Here is a 27971-nt window from a genome sequence, read left to right on the forward strand (position 1 = left end):
GCCTGTTTTTGTGGTAGAGCTATTCTGCAACTCCAGGAAGCAGATATGTGAGTTTTTGTCCTCAGTTCTTCTTTTCTGCCACAGACAACCACCCAAGGTAATTCATCTTAAAATGTTTCACCAGTTTTTTTTTTTTTTTTTTTTTTTCAGAATCACTGTATATTAAAAAATGACCAGCACTCCGATAATGCCAGATAATCGCTGTGCCAAAAAAGCTAAAAAAGGCCGTTTTAATGTAACATAAAGGGTCACACTTCAGCTCAGCGGTTCGCAAGTCTGAGTAAATCCCAGAGAACGTCTAAGCGTCATCGCTCAGTAGATTTGACACCTGCATGAGAGAAAGTTGGCTCAGTAAACCCTATTAGAGGTAAACTTCAGCGGAAGTGATATACTACAATTTTTACCACTTCATTTCTGCATTTAGAAAGTGAATTCTGTGCTGTTTTGGAGCAGTTTTGTGCTGCTTTTGACTTTCAGTTAGCGTTATGCTAATTAGCCGCGGTTTAGCCGCACTGGCCTTGCAGCTCCTGTGGTAATGTACTGTTTTGGTTTATGAGCCACGTTTTAACAGTGGAAATAGGTTTTTTTGGTTACTGTTGCTGAGGTTGTTTAGTTGCTGTTGATGTTTAAAGCATTCTTTTATGTATAAACAGTTTTTTTTTTCTGCTGATAGCGTGTTTTTCGGGGATGTTAGCAGTACAGAGCTGTACAGTCAACTCAATCAAAATTGACCTTCTTGTTTTACAGTAATCATCCATCACAATATAGCTTTGCCGAGCGGTCGGACTCAGCGTAGGAATGTCGGAGAACTTTTTGCCTTTAAAACCTCTTTTGATTATTTTTTTTTTTAATGTGCTGCCGTGGCCCCAGCGGGCGGGAAAATGAGGCTATCCTATGCAGAGGGAAGCAGTTCACCAAGAAATGCAGCCTAGAGTCCTATATGGAAATCGGAAATATGGCAATATTCTGGTTCCATTGACTTACATTAACAGTAAAGAAGGTTTTTTTCCTTCTCCTGTCCATTTTGGAGATGCGAGGTTTTGTTCCCACAACAGTGATACATGAATTCTAATAAAATAATAAAAGCCACAAGCAGAATATTAAGCATTAAAATGTCCAAAATATGTTACAAATACTAATAAAAAGAGTCGAGTCAAACACTTTTTAACAGGGGTCGGGTCTTACAGGAGGGCGTTAAGCTGCACCCTCTATTGGGTATGTTTGCTAGTGTTTTGAGTCACTTCAGATAACATGCTACTTGGTCCCATTGCCAGTGGACTGTGTGAGGTGGTCAGATTCTTGGACAAAAACCATCATTTTTATACTGGAAACTGAGCCTATTTACTTAAAGGTTCGCCCAAACGGCACAAAACGTAGAGACATTTGAACATAGATGGTAGTGTTATGCTACCTGACTGACCAGATGGAGGAGCTGTTTCCAAAAAAAAGACTTATAATGATCGCACGTTCCACAGTTCCACTGAGAAGGTTAGCCAAGTGGGCTAAAACCACACTTGAGTGTGAAATAATTAAAAGTCCCTTAAACCCTAAAAATATGTGGTCCAAAAGGTTCTCTAGTACCACGTTCCCTCACAGAACTGCAGTGGAACATGGAACATTATGTATGAATTTTTACTACATAACATATACTCTGTACTGTTTAAGTGCATCTTCTAGTCCAACTATTACTACTACTAGTCCTACTGCTACTACTAGTCCCACTACTTCTACTCGTCCCACTACAACTACTGCTACTACTAGTCCTACTAATATTACTGCTGTTACTACTAGTCCTACTACTACTACTACTATGAGTCCCACTAATCCCTAATCCTACTACAGTCAATCCCTCTTTCTACTACTACTACTACTACTAGTCTACTACTAATCCTAGGGCTACTGCTACTACTAGTCCTACTAGTACTAGTCCTACTACTACTAGTCCCACTAATACTACTTCTACTACTAGTCCTACTACTACTAGTAGTCTTACTACTACTACTAGTCTACTACTACAGCTACTGCTACTACTAGTACTACTACTAGTCCTGCAACTACTACTGCTACTACTAGTAGTAGTCTTTCTACTACTACTAGTCTACTACTACTACTAGGGCTACTGCTACTACTAGTACTAGTACTACTAGTCCTACTACTGCTGCTACTACTAGTCCTAGTGCTACTAATAGTCATATTTCTACTACTGCTACTTCTACTACTACTGCTAGTCGTCCTACTACTACTACTACTACTACTACTAGTCCTATTACTACTATTTCAAGATTTGCAAGCCAGATTTAAGGATAAATTGTAAATATGTGATGAGCCATATGAAGCTGTCACATCCAGCCCACTGAAGTTTGAGACCCCTGGTTTAATGGTTTCCTTACTTTATTGTACGAGTCATTTAAGAGCAAATCCTACTCATTTTCTCTAAATACACAGTGCATGTGACATGTTGACCCTTGTCTAACTGCAAATAAAGCCTTTACATGCTTGAGTGTCACAAAACACATGTCCACACAAAGAAGCAATTCACCTCCAGCAGTTCTCACCGAGTGAGTGAGAACACGTGTAAATGCTGCTGTGATATGAAAGATTGACTGGTGTATATGTGTGGAAAATAGACAGAGAGACACAAACGTCCTTTCAGTTTTTGTGCATGTTTAGTGTCAAAGGAAAATCGGCCTATGGTGCTCCGCCCACAAATGCATTCTTTTAAAAGCTTTACAGGCTGGCAGTAATCCCTTTGCACCCAAGTTGCGCAACCGCTTACGTGCTGGCACTATTGTTTATAGATCATGAGCTTAATCCTCAGTGATGCCACAGCCATCTGGAAGTTCAAAAGAGCACAATTGCCATCTATTAGGCCAATACAAAGCTATGTCTGGGTTTCATGCCTACCTGAAGTGAAATACATTTAATGTTTGTACACAGTACATACAGTTGAATGCAAAAGTTTGGGCACTTCTGGCCAAATTACTTGTGAAAATCAGCCAAACACACACACAACACAATTCTTACTGTTTATTTGTTGAAATAAAAATAGCAAAGCAATTTTGAAAAACTGTGGTAAAATTAGCAGAAAAATGACATTTGTCCCCTCTAGAGAACATGTTAACTTATTCTAACTTAGGACATCCCACTCATATGCCCAGACTTTCTAGGCTGCTAGAGTGCTACAGTCAAATTTCGTTATTGTACAGGTGTACATGGTGCAGCAACAGTTTTGTTTAAATTAACATTTTTATACTGCATGCAATATTGATTCATGATCCAGGTTGATTAACAGACCTAATGATTTGGTTTTAAACTTATGAAAATGCTGTATATCGTTTATTTTTTTGGACTACATCACAAACAAAGATGAGAATTGTCCAGGCCATGGCCATCTCTGCACTTCTTTGTGGAAGGTGAATGTTGGACAATAAACAGGCAAGCGAGGAACTTTGGTGTTGGAGAAGACTTTTGAGAGTACCTTGAACGGCAAAAAAAAAAAAGAACCATTCGTTCGTATGGATCCCCTTTCCAATCAAGCCTCAGCTCTCAGTCGAAGCCCAGATAACCAAACTGGCCCGATCATTGGACAAGGCCATTATGTGTCGAATAGTTGAAGGTAAAAGAAGAGAACAACCAAGTTGGATGGATACAATCAGAGGAATCCGAAGCCAGAAGACCCAAACAGAAGGCCAGACATTCTGGAGAAGCACTGTCCATATGGTCACCAGGAGTCGGAAGCTCTTAATAATAATTTAACACAATAAAATCATTTTATAGTGTAGTGAAAATACTGCAATTACATTTGGATGTAATGTCATGTTAGAACATGAGCTTGGTTGCTTGGCTGCCCCCTAATGATTGGGCCTCTAAAGGCCTTCCCCCTTCCCCGCCTTACGGTAGGCCCTGTCCCACATCACTCAGCACGATGATAGCTGAGGTAATGGAATTGGCACTCATGCTGCTTTAAAGTGCATGTAGCATTCTCAGAAGAAGAACCAGTTTATCCAACATGTGCAATTATGTGCTTTATACGGGTAAACAAACGTGGAGGATGTGAAATGGTTATTTGCTGGAATCCACGGCCTGTTTTTTGGGTGCTTTTGAACACAACAAAGCAGAAATAAAATGTGGATTAGCTGCATGTTTAAAATGTATTTTCTCATTAGCATTTGGTCTGTTTGTATAGTGTTATTCTTTTACTTTGACCCAATCCCATTTCTTCTTTTCAACCCTACCCCTTATTTTCGATTGTCACCCTAACCCCTTGGAGCAGACGGGCGACCCAGCCCGTCTTCAGAAAGAAGAGAAAAGTTCAGCCAATCACTGCTGGGCTTTAGTTACATTTAAAGTAACATATGCTTTCAAAGAGAGGGTATGACATCCATTCAGCCGCTTCTCCGTCAGGGTCGCGGGGGGATGCTGGAGCTTATCCCAGCAGTCATTGCCCATCGCAGGGCAGACAGACACAGACAGTCACTCACATACAGGGGCAATTTAGCTGACTACATGTCTTTGGACTGTGGGAGGAAACCCATGCAGACACGGGGAGAACATGCAAACTCCACACAGAGAGGACCGGGGAATCGAACCCAGGCCCTCCTCGCTGTGAGGCGACAGTGCTACCCACCACCACCCCGTGCCGCCCAAGAGGGTATAACATAATTATTTATCACCCATCACTAATTTCTTGGTGATACTAAGCTGAAGTCTGATATTCTTGTTCGAATTTTCCTGTTCCACCTTAAATAGTGCAGCAGTTATGTTCTGGCACTTCAGGCGTCAGAACTGCTGGACTATTTAAGGTAGAATGGGAAAGTTAGCTAGCTAGCTACCGAGACATTAGCATACTTTTAGTGATTTTTTTTTTTTATGCTTGGTACGAAGACAGTGACCATAATACTCTGAAACAATATTAAACTAAGCTAAAACAACGGTTATTATCATTCTTTAACAGATAAAATTCTCACATTTGTGGGTTTCTTTGGTCGCTCACGCAACTGTCTTGCTGGTTTTTCTTTATTTTCTCATGACAAACTTCCGTTTAGAGTGTCTCTGAAAAACCTCAGTTTGGAGGGCCATGTAGCCCTAACATTTCGCACTGCCTCTCTATCTCAACACAAATCAGGACACCCTACCCCTAGATGTGAACACGCAAAACAGAGGGCTAAGTGGCAGGGGAAAGGGGTGAAATGGGACTGGGCCTTTGTGTTCCTCCAACACAGTGAACAGGGTTGACCCCATAACTTGGCCAATTTGTGCTTCATTGATAGTTTTGATGTACCCCACTTTGTCATCTGACCTCGAAGGCCATTAGTGAGGTGCTTCCTGTTGGGACACTTGCTTTTCCCAATAAAACTGAGGCCACTTGAAAGCAGCATTAGCATTCTCTTCTAACGTTGCTGAGCTGTCCAATAACGTTGCATTAGCTGCAGTTTAAACAGATGTGTGTCTTAAAGGAAGCAAATGTTAACCATCACCCTCCCAGCTTGGTAGCATCATGGGATTTAGGGAGACCGACATTCTTAAAAAGTTCCTTCAAGGATTCAAGGAAATGTTCCTTCAAGGGTCCTTTGGTTCCATTTAGACCCATTGTGCTTACATGCTTAAATGGTGCCTTGCATAGTGAGTTCTTTAGATTGTTGGACATGGTTCTACACAGAACCTTTTTTGAAAACTGTTCCACATAGCACCAAAAAGGGTTCCTGTTGCAAGCTTGACCTCGTAATGACAGAAGAACCCTTTTTGCTGCTATATTTAAAACATTTGCCATCAATCTGAAAAACCATTTCACTAATTTAAGCATGAAATGTTTCTACATAACTGGCGACCTGTCCAGGGTGTATCCTGCCTTCCGCCCGAAGACTGCTGGGATAGTCTCCAGCATCCCCCCGCGACCCTGACGGAGAAGCGGCTTAGAAAATAGATGGATGGATGGATGTTTCTACATAAAACCATCGCCTTTACTAAAGAACCCTTGGAAGACCTTCTATTTAAGGGTGTAGCTAGCAGAGTTATCAGTGACTAAACTGGAGAAGAAAAAATAGGTAAATCTGAAAGAAACCCATTCAGATTATGATAAAATGTAACTCGCAATGTAAGTCTTTTTGTTGAAATACTTGTAGAGTGTGAAATTTCATTTGAAATGAAATTTTGTATGCTTGTGAAAGCTTTGAATAGAACAGGTGTCGTTTTTTTCATTGCCTAATTGAGCTAACGTTAGCAGGGTGACACATTTATTGCTATTTCTATCCTGTCTAGTTTCCTTTAGCTACAACAACATTGTTCAGCTCAATAGTGTAGCAATAAAGACAAAAAATACATTATGTATAAGAAGTGGTCACCAACCCTGGTCCTGGAGTGTGAACTGCAGCACCTACTTCAGCTAATGAACTTTTACGGCATTTGGCAGACGCTCTTATCCAGAGCGACTTACAATTGGGTCTTCTTTTTTTTTCCCATAGGTAGGCAAAGGTGGTGTTAGGAGTCTTGCCCAAGGACTCTTATTGGTATAGTGTAGGGTGCTTGCCCAGGCGGAGGATTCAACCCCAGTCTCCAGCGTAGAAGGTAAAGGGGGTCACCCACTACACTACAATTACCACAGCCTTGATTGGCGGGTTCCGATGTATTGCGAAGTAGGGGTCAGTGTGTTAGATGAAGGTTGGCCCTACACTCTTCAGAAAGAAGGTTGGCCTTGGAGTGGTGATAAGCTAGGGGTCACCGATCTTATCCACACAGGTTTTCATTCCAGTCAAGCAGAAGCACACCGGATACCTCCAATCAGTTGGTTTCAGTCTTCAAACAACTGGTTAGTTATATGAGATGCGCTCCTTGGTTGGAATGACCTACAGCCACGCACTGCCCTTTGAGGATAAGATTGGTGACCCCTGATCTAAGCAGTGACCCAGAAGGTTGTACCATTGATGTAGACCAAACCATTGATGTAGACACTCTAAACAAAGATCTCTACATGCTGGTCGAAGGAGATTTTTGCCAGTGCTTTGCAAGGTTTGTCCGATTAGCCAACAGTTTCTAATGAAGCTTGTGTTGAAACATACTGAAAATGTACTGAAAATGACCCTGGGTTCAATTCCCTGGCCAGGTGGCCAGTTTACTTGGTAGCATCGTGGGATTTAAGGAGACCCACATTCTTAAAAAAGACGGTTCTTCAAGGGTTCTTTGGTAAAGGGAATGTTTCTTCAATGATTAGATGGTTCTTTGCATGGTGGAATAGTTCTTTAGATTTCTTTAGAGAATGTGTTATACAAGGTTCTGTACAGAATATTTTCAAAAACAACAAGAAGCCCCTGGATTCGAATCCCTGGCGGGGTGACCCGTTTGCTTGGTAGTAATGGGATTTAGGGAGACCTACATTCTTTAAAAAGATGGTTCCTAAAGGTTTCATAGTGCTGTTGTCTTAAGAAAACCATATCTCCATTTTTGTCGTTTTTTTAATTTTTGACATAATTTGAAAATGCCTGTTGCCCTTTACACTGTCTATGAATTTGATGAAGAATGGACCAAAAGAAACGGCTCAAAATGACTTGAAAAACCCTCTGCTTCCATTGACTTACATTAAAAGTAAAGTATGTTTTTTCCTTCTCCTGTAAAGTTACCATTTTGGAGAAACAAGGTTTTCTTCCAACAACAGTAACTGGTAAAGGGAATGGTTCTATTTAGAATCATTATACTTAAATGATGAAATGGTCCTTTGCATGGTGAAATAGTTCTTCAGATTGATGGAGAATGTCTTGTAGATGGTTCTATATGGAAAATTGAAATTGAAAACAATGAGAAGGTCCCTGGGTTTAATTCCCCGGCTGGGCAACCACTTTCCATGTTCCATGGCCTTTGTGTGGCTTTCTTCCCACAGTCCTAAAACATGAGGTCAGGCCAAATGGAGATGCAAAATTGGCCCTAGGTGTGTGTGTGAATGTGTATGTTTGCCCTGTGACGGACTGGTGACCTGTCTCGAGTGTTACCTGCCTTCTGTCCCTTAAGCGCGGGGATAGGCCCCCCGTGACCCATGATGATAAGCGGCTTAGAAAAATGAGTGTGTGTATTGAAACTAGAGAACCGAAACTGCAGACAGAAAAATTGCTTGGTCACAGAGACCAGTCATTTGTCCATGCTAGAGAAGCATGCGTTTGTCTTATGGGAGAAGTACTGGCCTACAAAGCAAAGACGGAAAGCATATCCGTCAGGCAGTGGACCTGTTCCTGGTCATGAGCAAACTATTTTACTGCGCCCTTTAACTGTGAAGATAAAAATCCAATTGAACCACAGAAGCCATGGCCGGGTGCCTGTGCCGCTTGTGGACCTTTTTCCTGGTCAGGCTAGTGCTTGCTTTTCCCCTTCATATAAATAAAAGTTGAGTGAGAGACAGAGTTGAGTCTAAAAGCCCTTTATTAAAGCGTTATGGACGAAGGCGGTGCGTTAAGACGTATCATTATGTCCGAGAGAGCGTGAGAGACGAGGGAGAGAGAGAGAGAGAGAGAGAGAGAGAGAGAGACTGAATGGAAGTTAAAGAGAAGGTGTAACAATGAGAGTGGGTGGGTGAGGGTGAAGATGAAGAACCAGTCAGGCGAGTTCACATTACAGACGCATAATAGTAAAATCGAGAAGGAATGAGAGAGCGAGAGAAGGAGAGGACCTGCTGAAACCACCCAGTCTTCCAAGGTAGGTCAGTTTCCTGTGGAATTTAAGGCAGAACTCGAATGTTTGGCTGCTTGACGTTTGCTTGGGTGAATCAGACACTCACCTGTTCTCCCACTTCAGTGGCTACGTAAGGTCACCCAGGTGATCTGACCATGCATCTACGTATCTTTTTTCTCCTGTTCTAATCAGGGCTGGCTTTATTGGGCACTCACTTTATTTCCCCATCAGTCAAGTTTCAGTCATCGTAACCTGCTGAGGTGTTGGCTTCCATGAATGGTTGCAGCGCAACACGCCCCTTTTTGTACGCGTCCCTCCCTTAACCTGCACCTGCTGCTTCTATTTGATTTGGCTATACAAAGCATCTGACCTGTATCAGCTGGACTGGACGCATGTACTCCTTTTGCAACCTGGACATATATGCGTTTTGAACCTTGGGTGAGTTTTCTATCGACTCGTTGTCCTCAGATGCAGACGGACTCGCTTCCGGAGGTCTGTGGGTTGATTGGAGAGCTACTGTCTGGTCTTATCTGATCCCATACAGAGGCTTTAAGTGTCTGTGCATGAGCTGATTTGAATGTGAGTGCCAATCTGTGGCTATCTGATTCGTTTGTTGACTCACAGTAGGCTTTAGAAGTACCTGGACTCTTTAATGCTCTTGGTTGATCCAAAAAATGCTGAACGTTTCAGAGAAAAGCACTTGTAGTATATCAAACAGCTATCCAGTACTGAGGGTCCCTCAGTGTTGGTGGGCTTGTATTCATAGATGGGATCGTAAACTCGGAAAAGAAAGACATTTTGGATGCAAACCTGCAAGGAAATGACTCAAATGGGAACAATGTGAAACCAGCAGGCCTGAAATATCAGTTTTGGAAAATGATATTGTAATATAACAGCTTAATAAAGACATTTTAGTTCCTAGCACAATTGACTTAACACACTTTTAGGGATGGCACAAAGGTCCAAATGCTTTTTGGAGCCACCATAGCTGTTTTAGTGTTAAAGCTCATAATGCTCAGTGCGGAGAGGAGAGTGGGGGCTGATGCAGGGTTAAGTCTCACATGGACATATTATGTAACTAAACAGGTTCAGGTGGGATGTGCTTTCGGTCATCTTGTATGCCCCTAACCATGTTATCCGTGCATTTTTGCAGATATTTCTCAAGATACTGTTTACTAGAATGACCAGATTGGTAATATAGCAGCGTTTTTAGCATGTCAACAACTCCCAGTGAGAGCTAAAAGAGCGACTTCCACACACACATGGAAAACATATATGCGCTTATGAACTTTTGTATATTGGAAATGCATGTCAAATATATTGCAATCCATGCCGAAAATCCATTCCAAACAGTAAAATGTACTTCAGAATAAATTTGAAATATATTTGAAAATGCATTTATTTTGAAGTGTATGGGGAAATATTACTCATAGAAATGTACCGTAGATAAATAAATGTATATCAGATACATTTGAAAATGCAGGGAAATAACCAAAATACTTGTTAGTGCACTTTTCTCTTTGGATACCTTTTGAAATGAATTTGTATTCCACTAATTATTACACTAAATATTAATATGGCAAAAGCAAGTGTTGTAAAGAGTGATATTCTATGAAAATGCAGTTATGATTTGACATCCTGCTTATCTGGAACACATTTAGTCATATATCTTACCGCACGTATCTTATGCAGGCTAATGCAAAGCACAATGCGACACAGTTGTCAGTACCAGTTAGTCATGTCTGTAAACTTTGTTGAAACGGCATCTTATTGAAAACAAATGCTACCACTTTATTTGCAGTGGTCCTTTGTAGATGATTAATACACTTAACAGATTATCAGTAACACATCAACAATGTTATCAGTGAAGTAGCAGTAGTGAAGCTTCTGAATACACTGAAGTAAATATCTTGTAGATGTTCTGTTGATACCTTACTGACATTAAGTAGTTATTTGTTATTATGTTTCTTCCAATACACAAAACCTAACCTTACCCAACATTCCGCAATATCTAGCCCTCACCCTGGGCCTAACCCTAATCTTAACCTCAACCCAAAACCTAATCCCAACCCTCACCCTGGCCCTAATCCTAACCATAACCTCAACCCAAAATCTAATTGTAATCCTAACCCTGGCCCTAATCCTAACCTTAACCTTAACCTCAACTCAAAGCCTAATCCTAACTCTGGCCCTAATCATAAACCTATCCTTAACCTCAACCCAAAACCTAATCCTAACCCACACCCTGGCCATAATCCTAACCTTAACCTCAACCCAAAACCTAATCCTAACCCTAACCTTAACCTCAGCCCAAAACCTTATCCTAACCCTCACAGTGGCCATAAACCTAAACCTAATCTTAACCTCAACTCAAAACCTAACCTTAACCTCAACCCAGAACCTAAACCTAACCCTGGACCTAATCCTAACCATAACCTTAACCTCAACCCAAAATCTAATAGTAACCCTAACCCTGGCCCTCATCCTAACCCTCATATGTTTTTGACATGTTATTGAGAGATTGAGTGTTGTTTCATCAAAAAGCACCACTAATAATAAGTGTCACCAAAAATATAATAACAAATACAAATAAATGCATTTCATTCCTGTATTGCAAAAATATATTTGACGAATTGATGTGGAATATGTGTATATATATTTTCCCTGTGGGCACGGAGGGGTTAGTTCTAAGGCCTCCCAAAGTGAACACTGTGGGAAGTCTAATTCAAAACAGGTGGATCTTTTATGCATCAGATGACATGTAAACTGTCACGATTGGCCCCTCCCAGTCCGGTCCATGTGCGTTTGTTTTGGTTTGGCCCAGGTGTTTTTGTTTTGGTTTTTAGTCCAGCCGCATTGTTTCATGAATCCACCTGTTTCCCACCTGTCCCTCGTTTACCCTGTTATTTAAGCCCTGTGTTTTGGCTGGTCTTTATGTGCATGTGCGGAGACAAGCGAGATTTATTATGGGCAATTCCAAAATCAGGGTCAAGACAGTCCAGGGTCAGGTAGCCAACACGAAGAGCCGGAGGGACAGACATGACAAGGAACACAGAAGTCCAAACACTTAACAAAAACTCCTCAATTAATACATATACTACGCTTTTGTATTTAAGCTTTGTTTATTTTTGTGACACTTTCTGGAAAAAAATGTCTATCTACCTACGTGTGTGTGTGTGTGTGTGTGTGTGTATTGTCTGAAGAAAACTTCGTTCTTGACATTTTTAAGTTTTAACATAATTTGAAAATACCTGTTGGCCTTTACATTGTGTGTAAATTTCATAATGAATGGACCCAAAAAAAACTCGTCTGGTTCCATTGACTTACATTCAAAGTAGAGTATGTTTTTCCCTTCTCCTCTAACGTTAGCCATTTGGAGATATATACACATATGCAGGGTGTCCCAAAAAGAATTGACATCATTTGAGATGTGAATATCTGAGTAACTACATGTCTAAGGCAAGGCAAACGAAATTAAATAGGCTTCATGTTGAAGATTCACGTATTAAAAATCAAGAACAAGAAATTCAGAGGGATGTAGGCTTTATAACCGATTTCATGAAGCGACACAAATGTTCAATACGCGCACCGCCTGTGAAACGACACGTCAAGTCGGTAGTCCAGCTCCTGCCAAACGTGCTCTTTGAATTTTTTGTGCCATGTCCAAATCTGCTGTCCAGTTGGTGCGTTTTTATTTAATTTTCTCGAAAATCATTTCTAGTGAAAATAACTTGGAAAAACGTCCGGTTACATTGACTCGCATTAAAAGTTAAGTATGTTTTTTATAATATATATATATATATATATATATATATATATATATATATATATATATATATATATATATATATATATATATATATATATACATATATATATATATACACACACACACACACACACACACACACACACACACACACACACACACACACACACACACACTGTTGTGCTATGCTCTGCCATGCCCACACTCTGCTCATGTATTCTCACCATGCCTACAGCGTGTGGTGTCAGTGTGGATTGTGGTCCGGTGGGTTTGACCTGTTATCTGGCCGTTGATCAGGTTTTGAGTTGTACAGAGTGACAAAGAGCTGAAAGAATGCAAGCAGTACAAACAAACAAACTTAACAACTGAATAAGACAGTAAATAAATGAGTGTTTGTGTTGCTTCTTGAGGTGTTCATTGAGGTGACCCCATAAAGCCTAATATTCCTACTAAAAATGGCAAGAACTGGCCCCCTTTTAGTATTTGGAGAATTCATTTTTACTTTTATGTCTACTTACACACAAACATGTAGCCTAGCTTTACTTCGCTGTGTCAGCCGGACCTGAAGTAATTAGCTCAATTCTGACGATGAACGCTGCTGTTAAAGGTGGATTAGGTGATTCTTTTTTGGAAACATTTTTTTGTTCAATTTCTTGAAATACTCAGGTTACAATCCATAAATCAAACAATCTGACAGTAAAAAGAAAGAACTTGTTGTCTGTGGAGGCCACAGGACTGTAAAACCCTGTCCAGTCATTCTATGAAATGACTGGAGGCCTCCCTGACTGTCTACCTACCTACCTCAGGACCTGCCATACTACTCTGTACACACACACACACACACACACAGGGCTGAAAAGTAGCGAGCTAGGTTCACTAAAACAATACAGGTGCACTCCTAAGCACTGCACTTCATATTCGCCAGCTACTTGTTCCAATTACACCGATCCACCTTAAATGGTGCAGCAGTTACATTCAGGAATGTAACACCAGAATGAAACCGCTGCACCATTTAAGGTGAAATGGTATAATTTGAACTTGAAACTGGCGAATAAAAAGCTGAATTCAACTCCAGTCAAACATAGTTGTGGCTTTCCAACAGTGGCAAAACCTGAAAGAGCCGAAAGGCCTGGAAAGCGACGCAGCTTTCATCGCGCTCTGGGGCCGCATTACACAAACCTCTTAAGTCTGAAATCTTATCTGTTGGGTCACCAAGACAACTTTGGTTAGGACTGAATTTAGGACCAAAGCTGTTACAGAGCAGCAGCTCATAATCTTATCCATTCACTCCAGATAAGAAAACAGCATTACGGAAACATCCCAACTAGACCAAATGTCCGAAATACCGTCCTAACTTTAAGATAAAGGCCAGAAGTGTCTTAATGTCTGTTTTAACCGTCTGCTTCTGTTGTTTAATGCGGTGACAGAGTTCACTATAACAGGACAGCCAATCAGAACCAAGCACACAGACATTTACTGGTCTTAACTGGCGTAAAGATGCTACATTTATCTACATTGAAAACGCCGCAGACACGATCTCCACCGTCCCCTCCTATTACCATCGGGTGTTAATGTTTGATAAAAGCTGGTCAGATAAAATATTACAGCGATGGTGGTGAATAATGAGGAGACAGAGCTGAACGTGGAGGACCAATAGTTGTATTTGACCGTCTTTACCTCAGTAGCGGTAGCTAACAGATAAGATGCTGTAAGACAAGATAAAGTCCCTACGGTAAGATAAGATTTGTTTCTGTAAGAAGATGGACAGTTTCTGTAATTGTACAGGTAATTAGCTGCTTTTTGTTTATAGGGGAGTTTGTTATTTTCCTGAATTATGTAGCCAAATAGCTGTAAGCTAGCTATGTTTATGTTTGCGTATATGTTCGTAGGCCGTGCGCATTCATGTGTTTTGGGGGCATGGCTTTGAAAGGAGGGCTGAAAGTAGGTGGTTGACATTTTTTGGTTGTATTCCTTTAACAACTAGCTGGTTTCTAAAAAAATCACCTGCCTTAGTTTTAAACAGAGCATGAGAAATGAAAAAAAAAGCCCCAGAACTTACAAGCAATGCAATCAAAAAAAGTTTGTGTATAGCTTTTTACACATAATACATGCAGTATCAATTTAGATACATGTTCTCAGCCCAAAATTGCAATATTACAAATATTACACAGTTTTATTGAAAACTATTATATAAACTATTAAGTAAGTTATAATTTAGTTATATTTCAGCAACTCTGCCTTGACGTTTTCTTGTGTTTCTACCATGCAAACAAGCATTTTGTAATTCGTTTGCTAAATACAGTCGTATGCAAAAGTGTTGCATTTTGTATAGGTTTTGTGTTTTGTTGATTCTTTAAGGGAAAATAACACATCATCTACAGGGAACATACATAAAAACATTTCTGCAAATTTTAGGGCACAATTTCTCTTTATTTTATATGGTTATTATGAAAAATGCTATATTAAATTACATATTACTATAAATATATTATAAAATTATTATTGAAAAATGCAATTAAAAAAAAAATGGTTTATTTTTCCCCCCCAGTATGTTCAACTCAGCAAGTATACAGTAACTGTGCATCAATCTGTAGAGGATGTGTTATTTACATCAACAAAAAACATCTGATTGGGTCCAACCTGAATTCATTAGCTGATCTAAAGACTTGGTAGGTATGCTGTTTTACGGTTAATATCCCCTTGAACTTCTCTACATGCTTCTTTCTCTTTCCTTACTTTGAAATCTCTCATGCTTACAGTGTACCATAATTAGGTTTAGCCATTGCCTTAGTATGGCCTGGATGCAGTTATCACAGCATTATAGGGAATTACTGCATCACGTAAAAAGAAGAGAAGAAAAAAAAACTATGTCTGACATTTTTGTAGGGGTTTGGAGGTCAGGAGCATCTGACGGAGCCTGTGGCAGAAAAAGGGAGAGCAACCACTGGAATCCAGTGACCACAGCGCAGCATTTCAGTGGAAGAAAAAGACAGCAAAAAGGAACGTAGGCTGGAGTTAACCAGTCTTCTGAGTCCAAAAGAAAACACAGTGTCCCAACAATTGAACTGCCAAGTGTGAGTGCAAGCAGATATAAACATTTGTGAGTGCTAAGGCCACGAGGGGAGTAGCCTTTTTTTCTGCTGAGCGCTCTGTGTTTTTGTTTATGGTTTAACTTTCTTTGCAGGACATCTTTCGCTTAGATCTGGACGATAAACTACACCTGCGGATCTCTTTTGTTTTGTTTTGGGGTTCTTTTTGTATGGATTTCTTCGGAAAATCGCCACGTCGACTCTGGACGCATACCCGTGATTACACTGTGTGGTGTGAATTACGTAGTTGACAACCTACCCGCATTTGGAATGGATATCAAAGACCATGCATGTGACAGAAACATGGAACGTGACTATTTCATGAGACAAAGTGGGGGGAAAATATTTTGGGAATCAAAGGAGTATTTTATTTGCTTGCTGATTGCACAGTAATCCATCTCATTCTAAGAAAATGGAGATGTCTGATGGATCTACTGTTGTGCCTGAATACTCTGCATCAGTCTCAGGATACAATGGACCTGGAAATGCAGAATTATCGAATGGTTCTGAAGAAAGCCAGGGTAAGTCAGCGGTAGCTCAGGTGCGTTCAACTGCTGCTAGGTTCTGTATCCGATCAGCTAAAGACCGAATGCTGGAGCCCACCAAGGGCCTGAAAAAAGTCAGCAGATTTGAGGGTGAGGCCATTGAAAATGTGAGTAGAGGCAGCAACAACAGTAGGAAGGAGGTGCCCAGAGTTCGCCCACATTCTCCACCATCTCCAGACTCTGTAATCAACGAAAGGACACCTAGAGCTCTGAATCAGGTCAGTGTTGTAAAGGAACCAGAATTGCCCTCTGAGCTAAGCGATGCGACTCAAGGGAAACCAGATTGTGCTGGCAGCTGGTCAACCACAGTGAGGGGAAGAACAGAATGGAGAGGAGCAAATCTAACAAACAGAAGCAAGAGCTTAGACTGGAGAGGAAGTGACAGAGGAATGATAAAGAACACTAGTGACTATAAAAGGAGCCCCAGAATACGTTCGGAGAGCTTTGAAGAACCAGGCAATGTCCCGAGTTCAAAAGAACTGGCTAGCTCATCAAATAGAGTATCATTAAGAATTCAAGCATTCAATGCAATCGGTCAAGGAAAGCAGGATGGCACTGTTAACATTTCCCCAGTGGTATCCGGATCTTCGTCTGTTAGAACAGGCCGGGTATCTCTTGCCCTGGAACGGGCAAGTGGTGGCCAGTCTCTTCCATCCAGACTAAAACTTAAAGAAAGCCAGGACAGCACAGAGGACAGAAAATATCCCTGGTGGAACTCAGGACAGAGTAGTCCCAAACCAGATCAGGCAGAGGTCCAACTGAGGTCTCAAGTTAGTGGATCAAAAGTCAGTGAAATAACTGGAAACCGCTCCATCCAGGACAGAATTGGGAAGCTCTATGGTTTGAATGCATCTGAGGAAAATATTGATGCAAACTCGAGAGACTCTGTCGCTGCAAAACGCTACTCTGCTCCTGTCGGCGATTGGTTTTCCAGCTTAAATGTTACTGATTCAGATTCAGTTCACAAGAGGTCAACTACTGATACCGTGTTTGGTGTGCCATCGTCTTCTTCTTTCAGTCAGTGGAGGAGGATTTCATGTGACAGGGAGAAGGGGGCTACCTTCCCAAGAAAGTTGTCCAAAAAGGATGGAACTGATTTCATGTCTGCAACAGACACTCCATCCGTTTCACCCAACAGGAACATGAGTAAGGATACCTTATCTAACACACCAGTAACTCCAGCATCAGCATTGTCTAAAGAAAGACCCCTTGATGAACAATCAACTCATTTGCTAAGTGGAAGCAGTGAATGGAAAAGAGAATCCATGGTTCTGGAAACAAATTCTCTAGATAGAGCAAGGGGCAGGAAAAGTGCACCTGCGCGTTTAAGTGTCCTCACAACTGAGTTTTCATTTTTGGGTTGTGATGTAAGCCCACCTAGGGAAGCTTCCCATCCTACTAGACAAGAAACCATTGGGAAAGAGATGGAGAAAGACAAGCACAGAGAAAAAATGGCTGATAACTCAATCCATGGCAAAGCCACAGAGACAAGTTCAGGTAAACAACTCCATGGCCCACAAGAAACTCATTTATTCGGTCAATCCAAACCTCAGTTTTCCCGAAGTATAACAGTAGATGGTAAAGGAAGCGAGGATACGTTCAAGCTCGGCTCATTAACACTTCCAAGAATGAAGAGGGAAGGACTGCAGGAGAAAGCCCAAGTACCATCCTTTGATTCAGTGCGAAACACAATTCACAAATTTGAAGCTCTTGCTCAACAAAACAAGACTCCATCCAAGATGCTTGGTCCCAGAAGAACCTTTTCGGTGCCAGAAAAGCCTAAATTTATGCCATTAGTGAGTAAGAGCAGCTCAGATAAATCTCTAGATGAATGGAAGGGCTTCTGGAACACAAAAGGCCTGAAAGAGGTTGTCTTCAGCAAGAGTGAAGTCCAAGGAGAGGTTGTGAGCCCCCTTGCTCTGACAAGACCTGGCCAGATCACAGCAACAGATAGCGGAAGCTCGACAATGAAAACCCAGCGTGGAGTTAGTTCCAGAGAGGAATTACTGGATACATTTGCATCTGAACAAAGTAATGAGGCCAAGGATAATGTTAAAGATGATATGAAAATAAACAGGCATATGGATGAGCCAGATTTTTCCAAAGCTAGTCAACAAAATATTGAATCAACCGAAGAAAAGGTTAGAAATAACCTCAACGCTGCAACTTCCCAAGAGTCTGATGGAGCCACTGATGTATCCCACCCAGACTTGTCACAGAGGAAATGTTCGTTAGATGCCAATGACAGAACCCAAGAGCTTCCTCCAAGCAATGGAAGGACGAAAGACGCTAAAACATTCCAAACATCAGAAAGCACCAACGATTCAGTGTCATCCCCCTCAGTCAAGTCAGCATCGTTACTGACCAACAATACACATTCAAAATCAGCATCCAGCAATAGTGGTTCTACGGTAACAGCTCCTATCCAGGTCATCTCCTCAGCTCCGGGTGCTCTTAATATCTGTAGAGATGAAAAGGTAGCTGCCAAAATTTCTAGATGGATTGCATATGAAGGAGATGATGTTAAAGCTTCTGCTGCTGCTGATGACGACGACGACGATGAAGATGACGAAGATGATGAGGGAACAGAGAAAGCAGATGACTCTGATTCAGGAGAATCATCAGTAACCATCACAAGCAACATGAGCCAGTCAGATAACAGGAGTTTTTCTGTAAGGTATGATGTCTAATGAATGATACATGCAGTTCTGTCAAATGATTTTTCAAAATTTCTGTATAATTTAGTCGTTATGATTCAGAGGTTTGATGTGAGATGATTCGCTGCAGAGAAACGTACCAATCTCGCTTCTTTACCAGTGGTGGTTATTGGAACCAGTCCAACCAGTGAACCTACATGTGTCATCTGAGTTTGTGATGTGAATGATGGTAAAATGATGATAAATCTGAACAAAATAAGCCATAATCCTTATTACATATAATCTTTGCGCACTAGTTTGTATTACAACAGCTACGTGTATCTCATCACCAAATTTTAGGAGTAGGGTTTTAGGCTTAAATCTCAAAACTAGCATGTTAAGCAGTGTTTTTTTGTAACCAATTAATGTAAAAGCTTAGTGTGAGGGAGCTTTTAGAAGAACTGAGCATTTCAGATGTCTGGTTCCTATCACCACCACTGGGAACAATTCTGACTTTGTAAGATTCTCTAGAACGCAGCATTTCACATCAACCCACTCTAAATGGTTTACATGTTTTGGATTTAATTGTGCAGAATATTATTGGGTGATATTCCTCTTTAAGGACTGTAACCAAGACAAAGCTATGTGGAAAATCACAGGCCAAACTATATTTTTCCTTTTCCTCTTCTCTCTTTCTTAACTCTTGGTCCGTTTCTCATTCCTTTTTCTCTGTCCACTCTCCTTTTCAGTCTTGTGGACCTGTGTAATCTGGGAGGACTGGACTACCCTGCCTCAGATGGGAATGGCTCAAATGATGAGGAGAAGTGGATGTCCAGGCGATCTGCCTCTCTGAGCTCAGACATCTCAGTCCTGTCCAGTGTGACGCTGCTGGGCACGGAGGAGCTGGACTGCCTATTAAACGATGTCAGAGGCCTGGGAAACGACACCTTGCAGGTACTACACGCCAACAAAGCGTCCCTCCTTGAGCCAGATTTGCCAGTTTCATTAAAAATGCAAAATGAATCAACGGTTGATTGATTGTTAGTTAGTGCTTAGAGTTGGTATTTAAAATTCTGTTATTGGTGCTTGGATTCTGGTCAGCTTTAGATATGCACAAGTCTATAATAAACCATGTGGTAAGCGATGTAAAACAAGACAAGACAATAAGAAACGACAAACACCATGTTAGTTCCAAACCTTTCCCTATACAGCCAAACACCCCCATGAAATAACATGTGTTGATTTTTTTAAGTGAACATAATCCATCGTTTACATGAAAAAACACTTAACTGTGCACTTTCTGCATATTTTTAGACTTGGACTTAGACCGACTTTATTGTCATTCAAATTTACACCATACAGTGCGCATTAGAACGAAATTACGTTGCATTGGCTCAGAGTAGATTGGGAATAAAAGAAAAAAATAATAAGGAATACATTGTGGTGCAAAGTGTAGTGCATATGTAAACATATGTATATCAACAGATTAATACATTTTTAACAAGTATATATACAAGAGAGTGTGCGTTGGAGCTCCCAGGTACGGAGTAATCAAAAAAGAATTGGAGCAGCATTTTATTTGGAGTCCAGCCGTCTTATGGCATGTGGGAAGAAGCTGTTTTTGAACCTGGCTGTTCTGCTTCGAAGACTTCGGAACCTCCTTCCAGAGGCCAGCAGCGAGAACAGTCCATGGTGGGGGTGGGAGGAGTCTCTGTTTATGTTCTGAGCTCTGGTCAGACAGCAATTTGTCGCAGTGTACTGTATGGGAGGAAGTAAAGTCCCAAGGGTACAATTTAGGGTACGATCACCATTTATCGTTTGGGTTTAACATATATAATGTGCCATAACGTTTAGGTTTAGGTTAAGTTCAGCCAATAAACTGTGAAAGTGCATTCAAATGTGCAGCAGGTTTTCTCTGTAGAGGGTGTGTTAACTTCTTTTCACGTGTGATTTGGGGTGCCCAAACTTTTGCATACAATTATATGTACAGCGTTGTAACTAGGATCTTATGGTCCCCAGTGCAAGAAACTGAACGGCCACCCATTTGAAAAAAGAATAAGAAGACAGCTTGTTTGTTTCCTCATTATTGCTGGTAAAGAGCATTTAGGCATATAGTTGAAATATATGATTATATAATTGTGCCTCTCCAAGGGGTTGTGGCTGTAAAACCATGCCTGGTTACCATGGAAACCTCATTCCTTTGGGCGCCAGTGCGCATCATGCACATAATATTTAATAATAATGTTGGACATACAATGAATTGACACATAAAATGATGGTAATACTGCAAATGACCATCTTTGTGCTGAATTAGGGATTATATGCATGGTTTTAGTAAAAAGTAATGAAGTGATGTGGACAGTTCTATGCAAATTACCTGCTTTGTTCAGTTATTACATGAAAATAAGTTACCACAACACGATGAAATATGGCATTTGTCTGCGTTTTCTATTTATTTGCCAGGTTCAGCTTGCTGAAAGACAAAAAATAAATGCCATAACTTTTGCACAGGCCACATGTTATGTGTTAAATTCAGCAAATAAACAGTCATTTGTGCATTAAATTGTAAGCTGTGCATTAAAATGTGCAGAGGTGTGCTCTCTGTAAAGGATGTGTTTACATGGAAAACCTTTCACCGGCATCACCGGGGTGCCAAAACTTTTGCCTTCATATAGTAGTGCTGAAAAGTAGCCAGTGTGGGGAATATGTCCTATTTACCATCATATTCCTATAACTGTACTCCTCTTATATTGCAGAACTATGAGGACGTACAGGTGGTGGTCCTGCATAAGGAGGTGGGGAGGGGACTCGGCTTCACCGTGGCAGGAGGAGTGGATCAAAACAAACCCGTCACTGTGAGACATTATCACCGATGCACCTTTTCATTCACAAAGTAACCAGAAGACTCATTTGTAGCTTGCCCGTGACATAGAAGTGGTCTATGGAACCGTCTCACTGTCACAGTGAGTGGGCCAGTTTTACGTAGGTTCATTTAAATCACAGGAGTGTCTGAATATGGAAACCAATGAAGCATAGAAGTAGAATTTGTAGCAGTGCCGTTTGTGATGGCATTGCAAGTCGCCAGGAATCACAACATCTACAACACAAATGTCCAAAATCTGTTTATATCTTCTGAGTTTTTATATCTATAGTTAATGTTAAAATAGTCATAAATCTAAAAAAAATTTTCTTAGGGGACCATTTTCCTTACAACCCTGCATGCATGTCTACATTTTTTTTAAAACCTGATTTTTATCCAAACTTTATCTCAACATTATTGTAAAACAATGCCCGAGGCATCAGGCAGCACATTTTATGAAATAATGTTCCGTGAAGGAGCTTTTAGGGACATTAAGCTCATTTGACGTCTGGTTCCTATCACCACCACTGTGAACCATTCGGACTCTAATTCTGAGGTTCTCTAGAACAGAGCATTTGAAAATGCTTATCAGAGCTCTCTGACTGATTTCATTTACATCTGAACAATTTCAGTCTGTGGAATTCCCCTTTAAAACACTCACTGGCCCAGAGCCAATCATTTTCCATGCTCTTTCACTCATTAAAGGCACACTATATGATTCTGGAGAATGACTGAGATTTGACCTCAACAGCAAAGCAAATAACCCCTCCTTTCAATGCTCCCTCAGAAGCTCCGCCCCCAAATTCATGGACATGCATTGCCAAGGCAAACAACACTGGGCTACCCAACTTGTTTTTATGTGGGTGTTTGCACAGATGGACATTTAACCCATCCGTGCAGTGAAACACCCACATACACAATAGTGAACACACACACTAGGGGGCAGTGAGCACACTTGCCCAGAGCAGTGGGCAGCCTTAGCCATAGCGCCACAGGGTTAGGTGACTTGCTCAAGAGCACATCAGTCGTGTTCTGCCAGCTCAGGGGATCAAAGCGGCGACTTTCCAGTCACAAGGTTCGTTCCCTAACATCTAGCCCATGACTGCCCCCTAAGTTAATGTTGCCCACCTGTCAAGTAGAAACAAAGCACCCTCCTTATACATTATAATGTTGTTCAACTCTTTCAATGAAATTAAAGTCAGTTTCTTATTCATCAGCTTCTTGTTCAAATTTGCCTGCTCCACCTTAAATGCTGTGTCAATTACATTCAGGCACCTTTTTCCCCTGTTTTGTCCCCAATTTAGTTGTATCTAATTTTGCCCACTAGTTAGGACTCCCCCAGTCACCTGACACCACCAGCGCTAGGAGGGTGAAGGCTAGCTCAGGCTTCCTCGGAGATCTGTGAAACCAGCCACCACATATTTTCGAACTGCCACTAATGCAACGCATTGAGTGATTGGGGGAGAGGAAGGGCCACCCTACCCACCCAAACACAGCGAGGCCAACTGTTCTCTCTTGGACTCCTGGCCATTATCACCAGGGTTCAAACTCACGATTTCCTGATGAAGGGGACAATTTGGTGGAAGAACATTTAGAAGGTTGCTTTAAACTGAACGTCGAGGAGGGCAAAACAAAATGTGGGGAGGGCGGATGTTTTCACAGGGCTGGACTAATGAGCATCTGCAGCCAGCCCAGCTATGAAAACAAAAAACAGAGAAGCTTGAATTACAACACACACAAAGGTGGTGTAACTTCCTTCTCTGCTCAGGATGCCATTACACCACTATATCTTTACATGAACAATAGCTGTTTCCTGGTTTATTAATCTTTACAATTTCATCCGTAGAGCCTTTAACCACATTAACCTTTTTCATCAAACCATACCTTTTCAGGTCCACAGGGTCTTCCCCTACGGTGCAGCAGGTCAGGAAGGCTCCATCCAAGAAGGTGACCAGGTGCTATCAATCAATGGCACTGCTCTACACAACTCTGCCCACTGGGAGGTCCTGCGTACTCTAAGAAAGGCAAGGGGGCGGGGTATGGCAGTGGTGGTCCTCAGGCGAGGTAGAATCGCCGAAGCACAGCACAGCACCAAAGACGGCCTCCAACAACTAGCTGAAAAGCCAGGTGAGAGGATTTTCCCTGTTATTACGTTAATCATTGAAAGGGAGGCAACTGGCAGCCTTCCGAACATGTTACTCATTCTTGTGGCTTTTTTTTCCAGTCTGGAGTGGTGTGTCTGTGTTTCCTTCAGCAGGCAGCAGAGTTCGGGTGACTTTGACTAAGTCTAATTCTGACCTGGGCTTCAGTCTAGAAGGAGGAGTGGGCTCCAGCCTGGGAGACAAGCCCCTCACCGTACAGAGGCTATTTCAGGGTGAGTTAAAGTTCCATTCTATGTCAATTAGCCTCTGTCAACTTAAAATGGAATAAAATTTTGCTGTAAAGTTTTGGAATCAGTATTTTTAACAGTAAAAAAAAAACTGCTCTCCCTATTGCCGTAACGTTAGCAATTATCAGAGTAATAACTGCTGTATATTCTCAATATCTATGTGCACTATATGGCCAAAAGTATATGAACACCCCTCCTAATTACTGAGTTCAATCAAATGCATAGCCATCCAGTCTTCATAGACAAAGAGCTCAGTGACGTTAAACAGATTGGGATGCTACCCAAGATCTTAGCCCTGTTAGATCTGCCCCGGTCAACTGTAAGTGCTAATATTGAGAAATGGAAGCATCTCCAGCTCAGCCACAAAGCAGCAGACCACGCAAACTCACACAGTAGGGCAGCCAAGTGCGAATGCCAGAAGAACGCTAACTACCATAATGCATAGTGCAAAAGAAAAGTTTGGTGGAGGTGGGATAATGGGCTGGGTTATTTTTTTCTTAGTTCCTTTGAAGGGTGATGTTATATGCTACAACATATAAACATTTTGCCCAATTATATGGTTCCAACATTGTGGCAGTTTGGGAAAGGCCCTTTCCTGTGCCAGCATGACAGTGGCCAAAGCACAAAATGAGGTCATGGCAGACGAGTCTGCTGTGGTTTGATGGGTTTGGTGTGGAGGAACTCCACACAGCCCTGACCTCAACCATAGTGAACATCTTGGGGATGAACTGGAATGTCAGCTGTGAGCCAACATGAGTGTCTGACCTCACAAAAGCTCTTTTGACTGAATGAGCACAAATTCTCAAAGACACACTCTAAAATCAATAAAGTATATATCTATCTAGCTATCTATCTATCATGAACAGTGTTGGACAGTAACTCAGTAAATGTAATTAGTTTCTGTACTTAAGTAGTTTTTTTTTCATGTATCTGTACTGAAGTTTCTCCGTTCTGGGCGACTTTTTCCTTTCACTCCACTACATTTCAGAGTCTAATATCCGACTTTTTCCTCCACCACATTTTAAGAAATCTGTCGTTCCTTTTGGTTTCTATGTGTATAAAAATGTAACATGTCAAAACGAAAGAAGCGCAAAGCCAGAGCACCAATCAGGGCCCAGCGGTCACTTTGTTCTGAGCTGGTTTTGACCTGTTGGTCATACCGACCCAGTGCAGCACGCGGTTCAACGTCAGCGCAGCAGCGTAAAACTTTGGGAGAGTCTGTTCAACATAAATGATGAACTAACCTAACTTTGTGTAAATAGAGCACAATATAGAAATATGTCCACATATGCAGTCGAGACTGACGCGGCTTTTTTCTGAATTTCTACAAACACCATTTCATTTTATAGTAAATGAGTTTGGGCTGGTTTATGTTTATGAACAGACGCCTACAGATCAACATAGTAAAGGAGCTCATCTGTGATCCTGAGTTTAAAGCCAGTTTTTATTCAACTTAAACTTGGAACTAAGTTGTAAATAAATCTGAAACTGAAACTTTGCTTGTGTGTAAAAAGTGATTTCAGAGCCACTCGGTTCTCCCTGATGGAAACTGTTTACCTTCAGTGTTTTGTGCTTCTGATCATTTTAATAGATGTCAGCGTCACTAATTAATGACGTTCTATTAAAAGACTGGTTTACCAAGAGAGACGCTGGAGGACTTTCACCTGAAATGAGTTCATGAAGCCAGTCTGGTTATAAAAATGATAACAGGACCAGATCAGAGCCAGAATTACTCTTTTAGTACTTTTACTTTCGATACTTAAGGACATTTGAAGGTAAATACTTTAGTACTTTTACTCAAATGGAGGTCTAAAGGGAGGAACTTCTACTTTAACTGGAGTAATATTTTACCTTGGGTATCTCTACTTTAACTCAAGTACATGATTTGTGTACTTCGTCTACGACTGTTCATGAATAATCTAAAGAAAGGGGTTCCGTACACATTGGCTTTAAGTTTCATTGTTGGCTGTAATGTGTGAAGTAATTCCTATTATGAATATTCATGTATGTCGGATTTGAGGCATCCCATTGGCTGAAACCTGTAAAAACGTGTGTTTTGGTCACGTTAACATGGCAAAATTTTAACAAGCAAAAATTATTAATGTCTTAACGTGCATGCTGAAAACATGTTTTGAGCCCAGTGGCCTTCCATAGCCTCTGTTGCATCACTCGCTACAAAATTCCAAGCAAAAGGAATTCCTCTTTAACAAGAAGTTACTAGTTAAAGCATCTCCTGTTTTTTCCTCAGGTGGACCTATCGGGAAGCTGTGTCCAGGAGATGAGCTTCTGGAGATCCAGGGTCAGAGTTTGGGAGGGTTAAGACGCCTGGAAGCATGGAACCTGATTAAGAAACTGCCCCCTGGCCCCGTGGAGGTGTTACTGCACCGTCCTCACCTGCCTCACTGAGGGCTAGGTCTGGGGAGGGGTTTGATGACATCAATGTCGATGGTCAACGGTCTTGACCAACAATGTTGTTTTTGCAGTGTTATTTATATATTTTTTTACTGTTGTGTGTACGTTCAGCAGTGTCATAGAAGCCATCCGCAAACCAGACATCCATCCAAAAAGCACAAAAAACACCGGAACCCCTGCTCTAGAGAAACTTGCCAACTCAGAATTGTTCAGAGTGGCGATAGGAACCAGATGCCAGAAGAGCTGAATGCCTCCAGAAGCTGCCTGATGCCCAATACATGGTTTACGATAGTTTTGAGATATGATTTTGGGCTGAAACATATTTGTGACACATTCATGGCTGAGAGGTACATGCAGGGCACTACAGTCCCATAAGAAAACGTATTTTATCATATTTTCCACATCACCATCATTAAATACGTAAACTCAGAAGACTCATGTAGGTTCACTCATGGTTTTGGATAGATAACAAAATAGCTATATTGGTGAACTTTGGCTCCTGTCACCACCACTGTATCGAAATCTGAGACATGGTAATATATTTAAGCTCAACTTTGACAGTCAGAAGGCACTGCAAGAACTTATTTTACGCCACCATGTGGCCAAATTATAGAATGCACATTTTAAAAAAGCTGAAAGGCCAACAGACTGTCGATTATTTTTTTTGATGAGCACCTCTTTTTTTAATGATACTGCCTATTGGGATATTTAAATAATACTGTCTATTAATTATACTGTCTATTGTGCCATATAAACATATCCCATTGTCCAGCTTCACTGAGGGCCACCAGCCTTCAGTTATGGAGCCATAGGACTTTGCTAGCAGATAACAATGGAGCCGCCTTAATTTCCCACTTTAACAACGACATGCAATGACGTTGTTGCAGAATTATGCATTGGTACTCTGGCATATCTACTCCTAAAACAGGATGCACTTTGTTTTGCCTTTTTATATAATGATAGATGGTAATAATGGACTGCTGTACAGGATACTTTTCAGGGAAATCAAAAGCACTGGAAGTCTAAAATAAGAGGAAGCTTCAAATATTGTCTCTGTGGAGATCCATTATTTCATCAGTTGTATGTTCACCCATATACATATTTTTTTCATCATTTAAGCAAATGCTTCTTTTGATATAGCGACCAGTATGGATCCTTTACAAAATATAGGTCTGTCCGATTTTACAGGGTAGTCTGCTTATATTTTACACTCTGCATATTGAACTTTCCTAATAAATCAATCTGGCAACCATGCTGTTCTACCAGAGTTCTATTCTGAGCCACTTTGTGTGTGAGAGTAGTGTAAAACATTTTACTGAGCTGTTCTGAAGTTAGGATCGCTTTTTTTTTTTAATCCAATTTGAAGGACCCGTGAAAGACAGCTGTGCTTCCTCCAACTCATCTTTTCAAACCGCCACAAATGCAACATCATTGAACAACTGCATGCGCATTGAAGACGATGGGGGGACCATCCTATTCACACAGAGAGAGTAAAGACAATTATGCTTTGCTACGGATGGCTGTGGCATCGCAGCGGATTGAACTCATGACCTCCCGCTGTGAGGGAAGTTAGGCCTTGTTCAGACAGGCAGCTCAAATGCTATTTTTTTCGGCACATC

At 41.1% G+C, this 27971-nt stretch overlaps 1 protein-coding gene across 7 annotated transcripts; it reads left to right on the forward strand.

Moving 5' to 3' along the window:
- Positions 1 to 27604, forward strand: si:dkey-92i15.4. Of its 7 annotated transcripts, none has more exons than XM_037536956.1 (8): positions 1 to 97; positions 14970 to 15090; positions 15308 to 18732; positions 19441 to 19645; positions 21448 to 21546; positions 23444 to 23678; positions 23776 to 23925; positions 26189 to 27604. In XM_037536956.1, exons 3-8 carry the CDS (start codon positions 15923 to 15925, stop codon positions 26344 to 26346), a joined length of 3657 nt encoding a protein of 1218 aa, XP_037392853.1. In that variant the 5' UTR covers positions 1 to 97; positions 14970 to 15090; positions 15308 to 15922; the 3' UTR covers positions 26347 to 27604. The 7 variants fall into 7 exon arrangements, with proteins under 7 accessions (XP_037392853.1, XP_017557593.1, XP_017557594.1 ...); XM_017702104.2 differs by lacking the exon at positions 14970 to 15090 and having other exon boundaries at positions 15308 to 15495; positions 15606 to 18732; XM_017702105.2 differs by lacking the exon at positions 14970 to 15090 and having other exon boundaries at positions 23806 to 23925.
- The last annotated feature ends 367 nt before the right edge of the window (positions 27605 to 27971 follow it).

Source organism: Pygocentrus nattereri, chromosome 3, assembly GCF_015220715.1.
Source record: "Pygocentrus nattereri isolate fPygNat1 chromosome 3, fPygNat1.pri, whole genome shotgun sequence".
Lineage (NCBI taxonomy): Eukaryota > Metazoa > Chordata > Actinopteri > Characiformes > Serrasalmidae > Pygocentrus > Pygocentrus nattereri.

Coding starts and splice junctions, on each gene's coding strand:
- si:dkey-92i15.4 (XM_037536956.1), top strand. CDS start 15,923: ATGGAGATGTCTGATGGATCTACTGTTGTGCCTGAATACTCTGCATCA. Junction 19,646..21,447: donor TGGGAAACGACACCTTGCAG/GTACTACACGCC, acceptor CTTATATTGCAG/AACTATGAGGACGTACAGGT. Junction 23,926..26,188: donor CGTACAGAGGCTATTTCAGG/GTGAGTTAAAGT, acceptor TTTTTTCCTCAG/GTGGACCTATCGGGAAGCTG.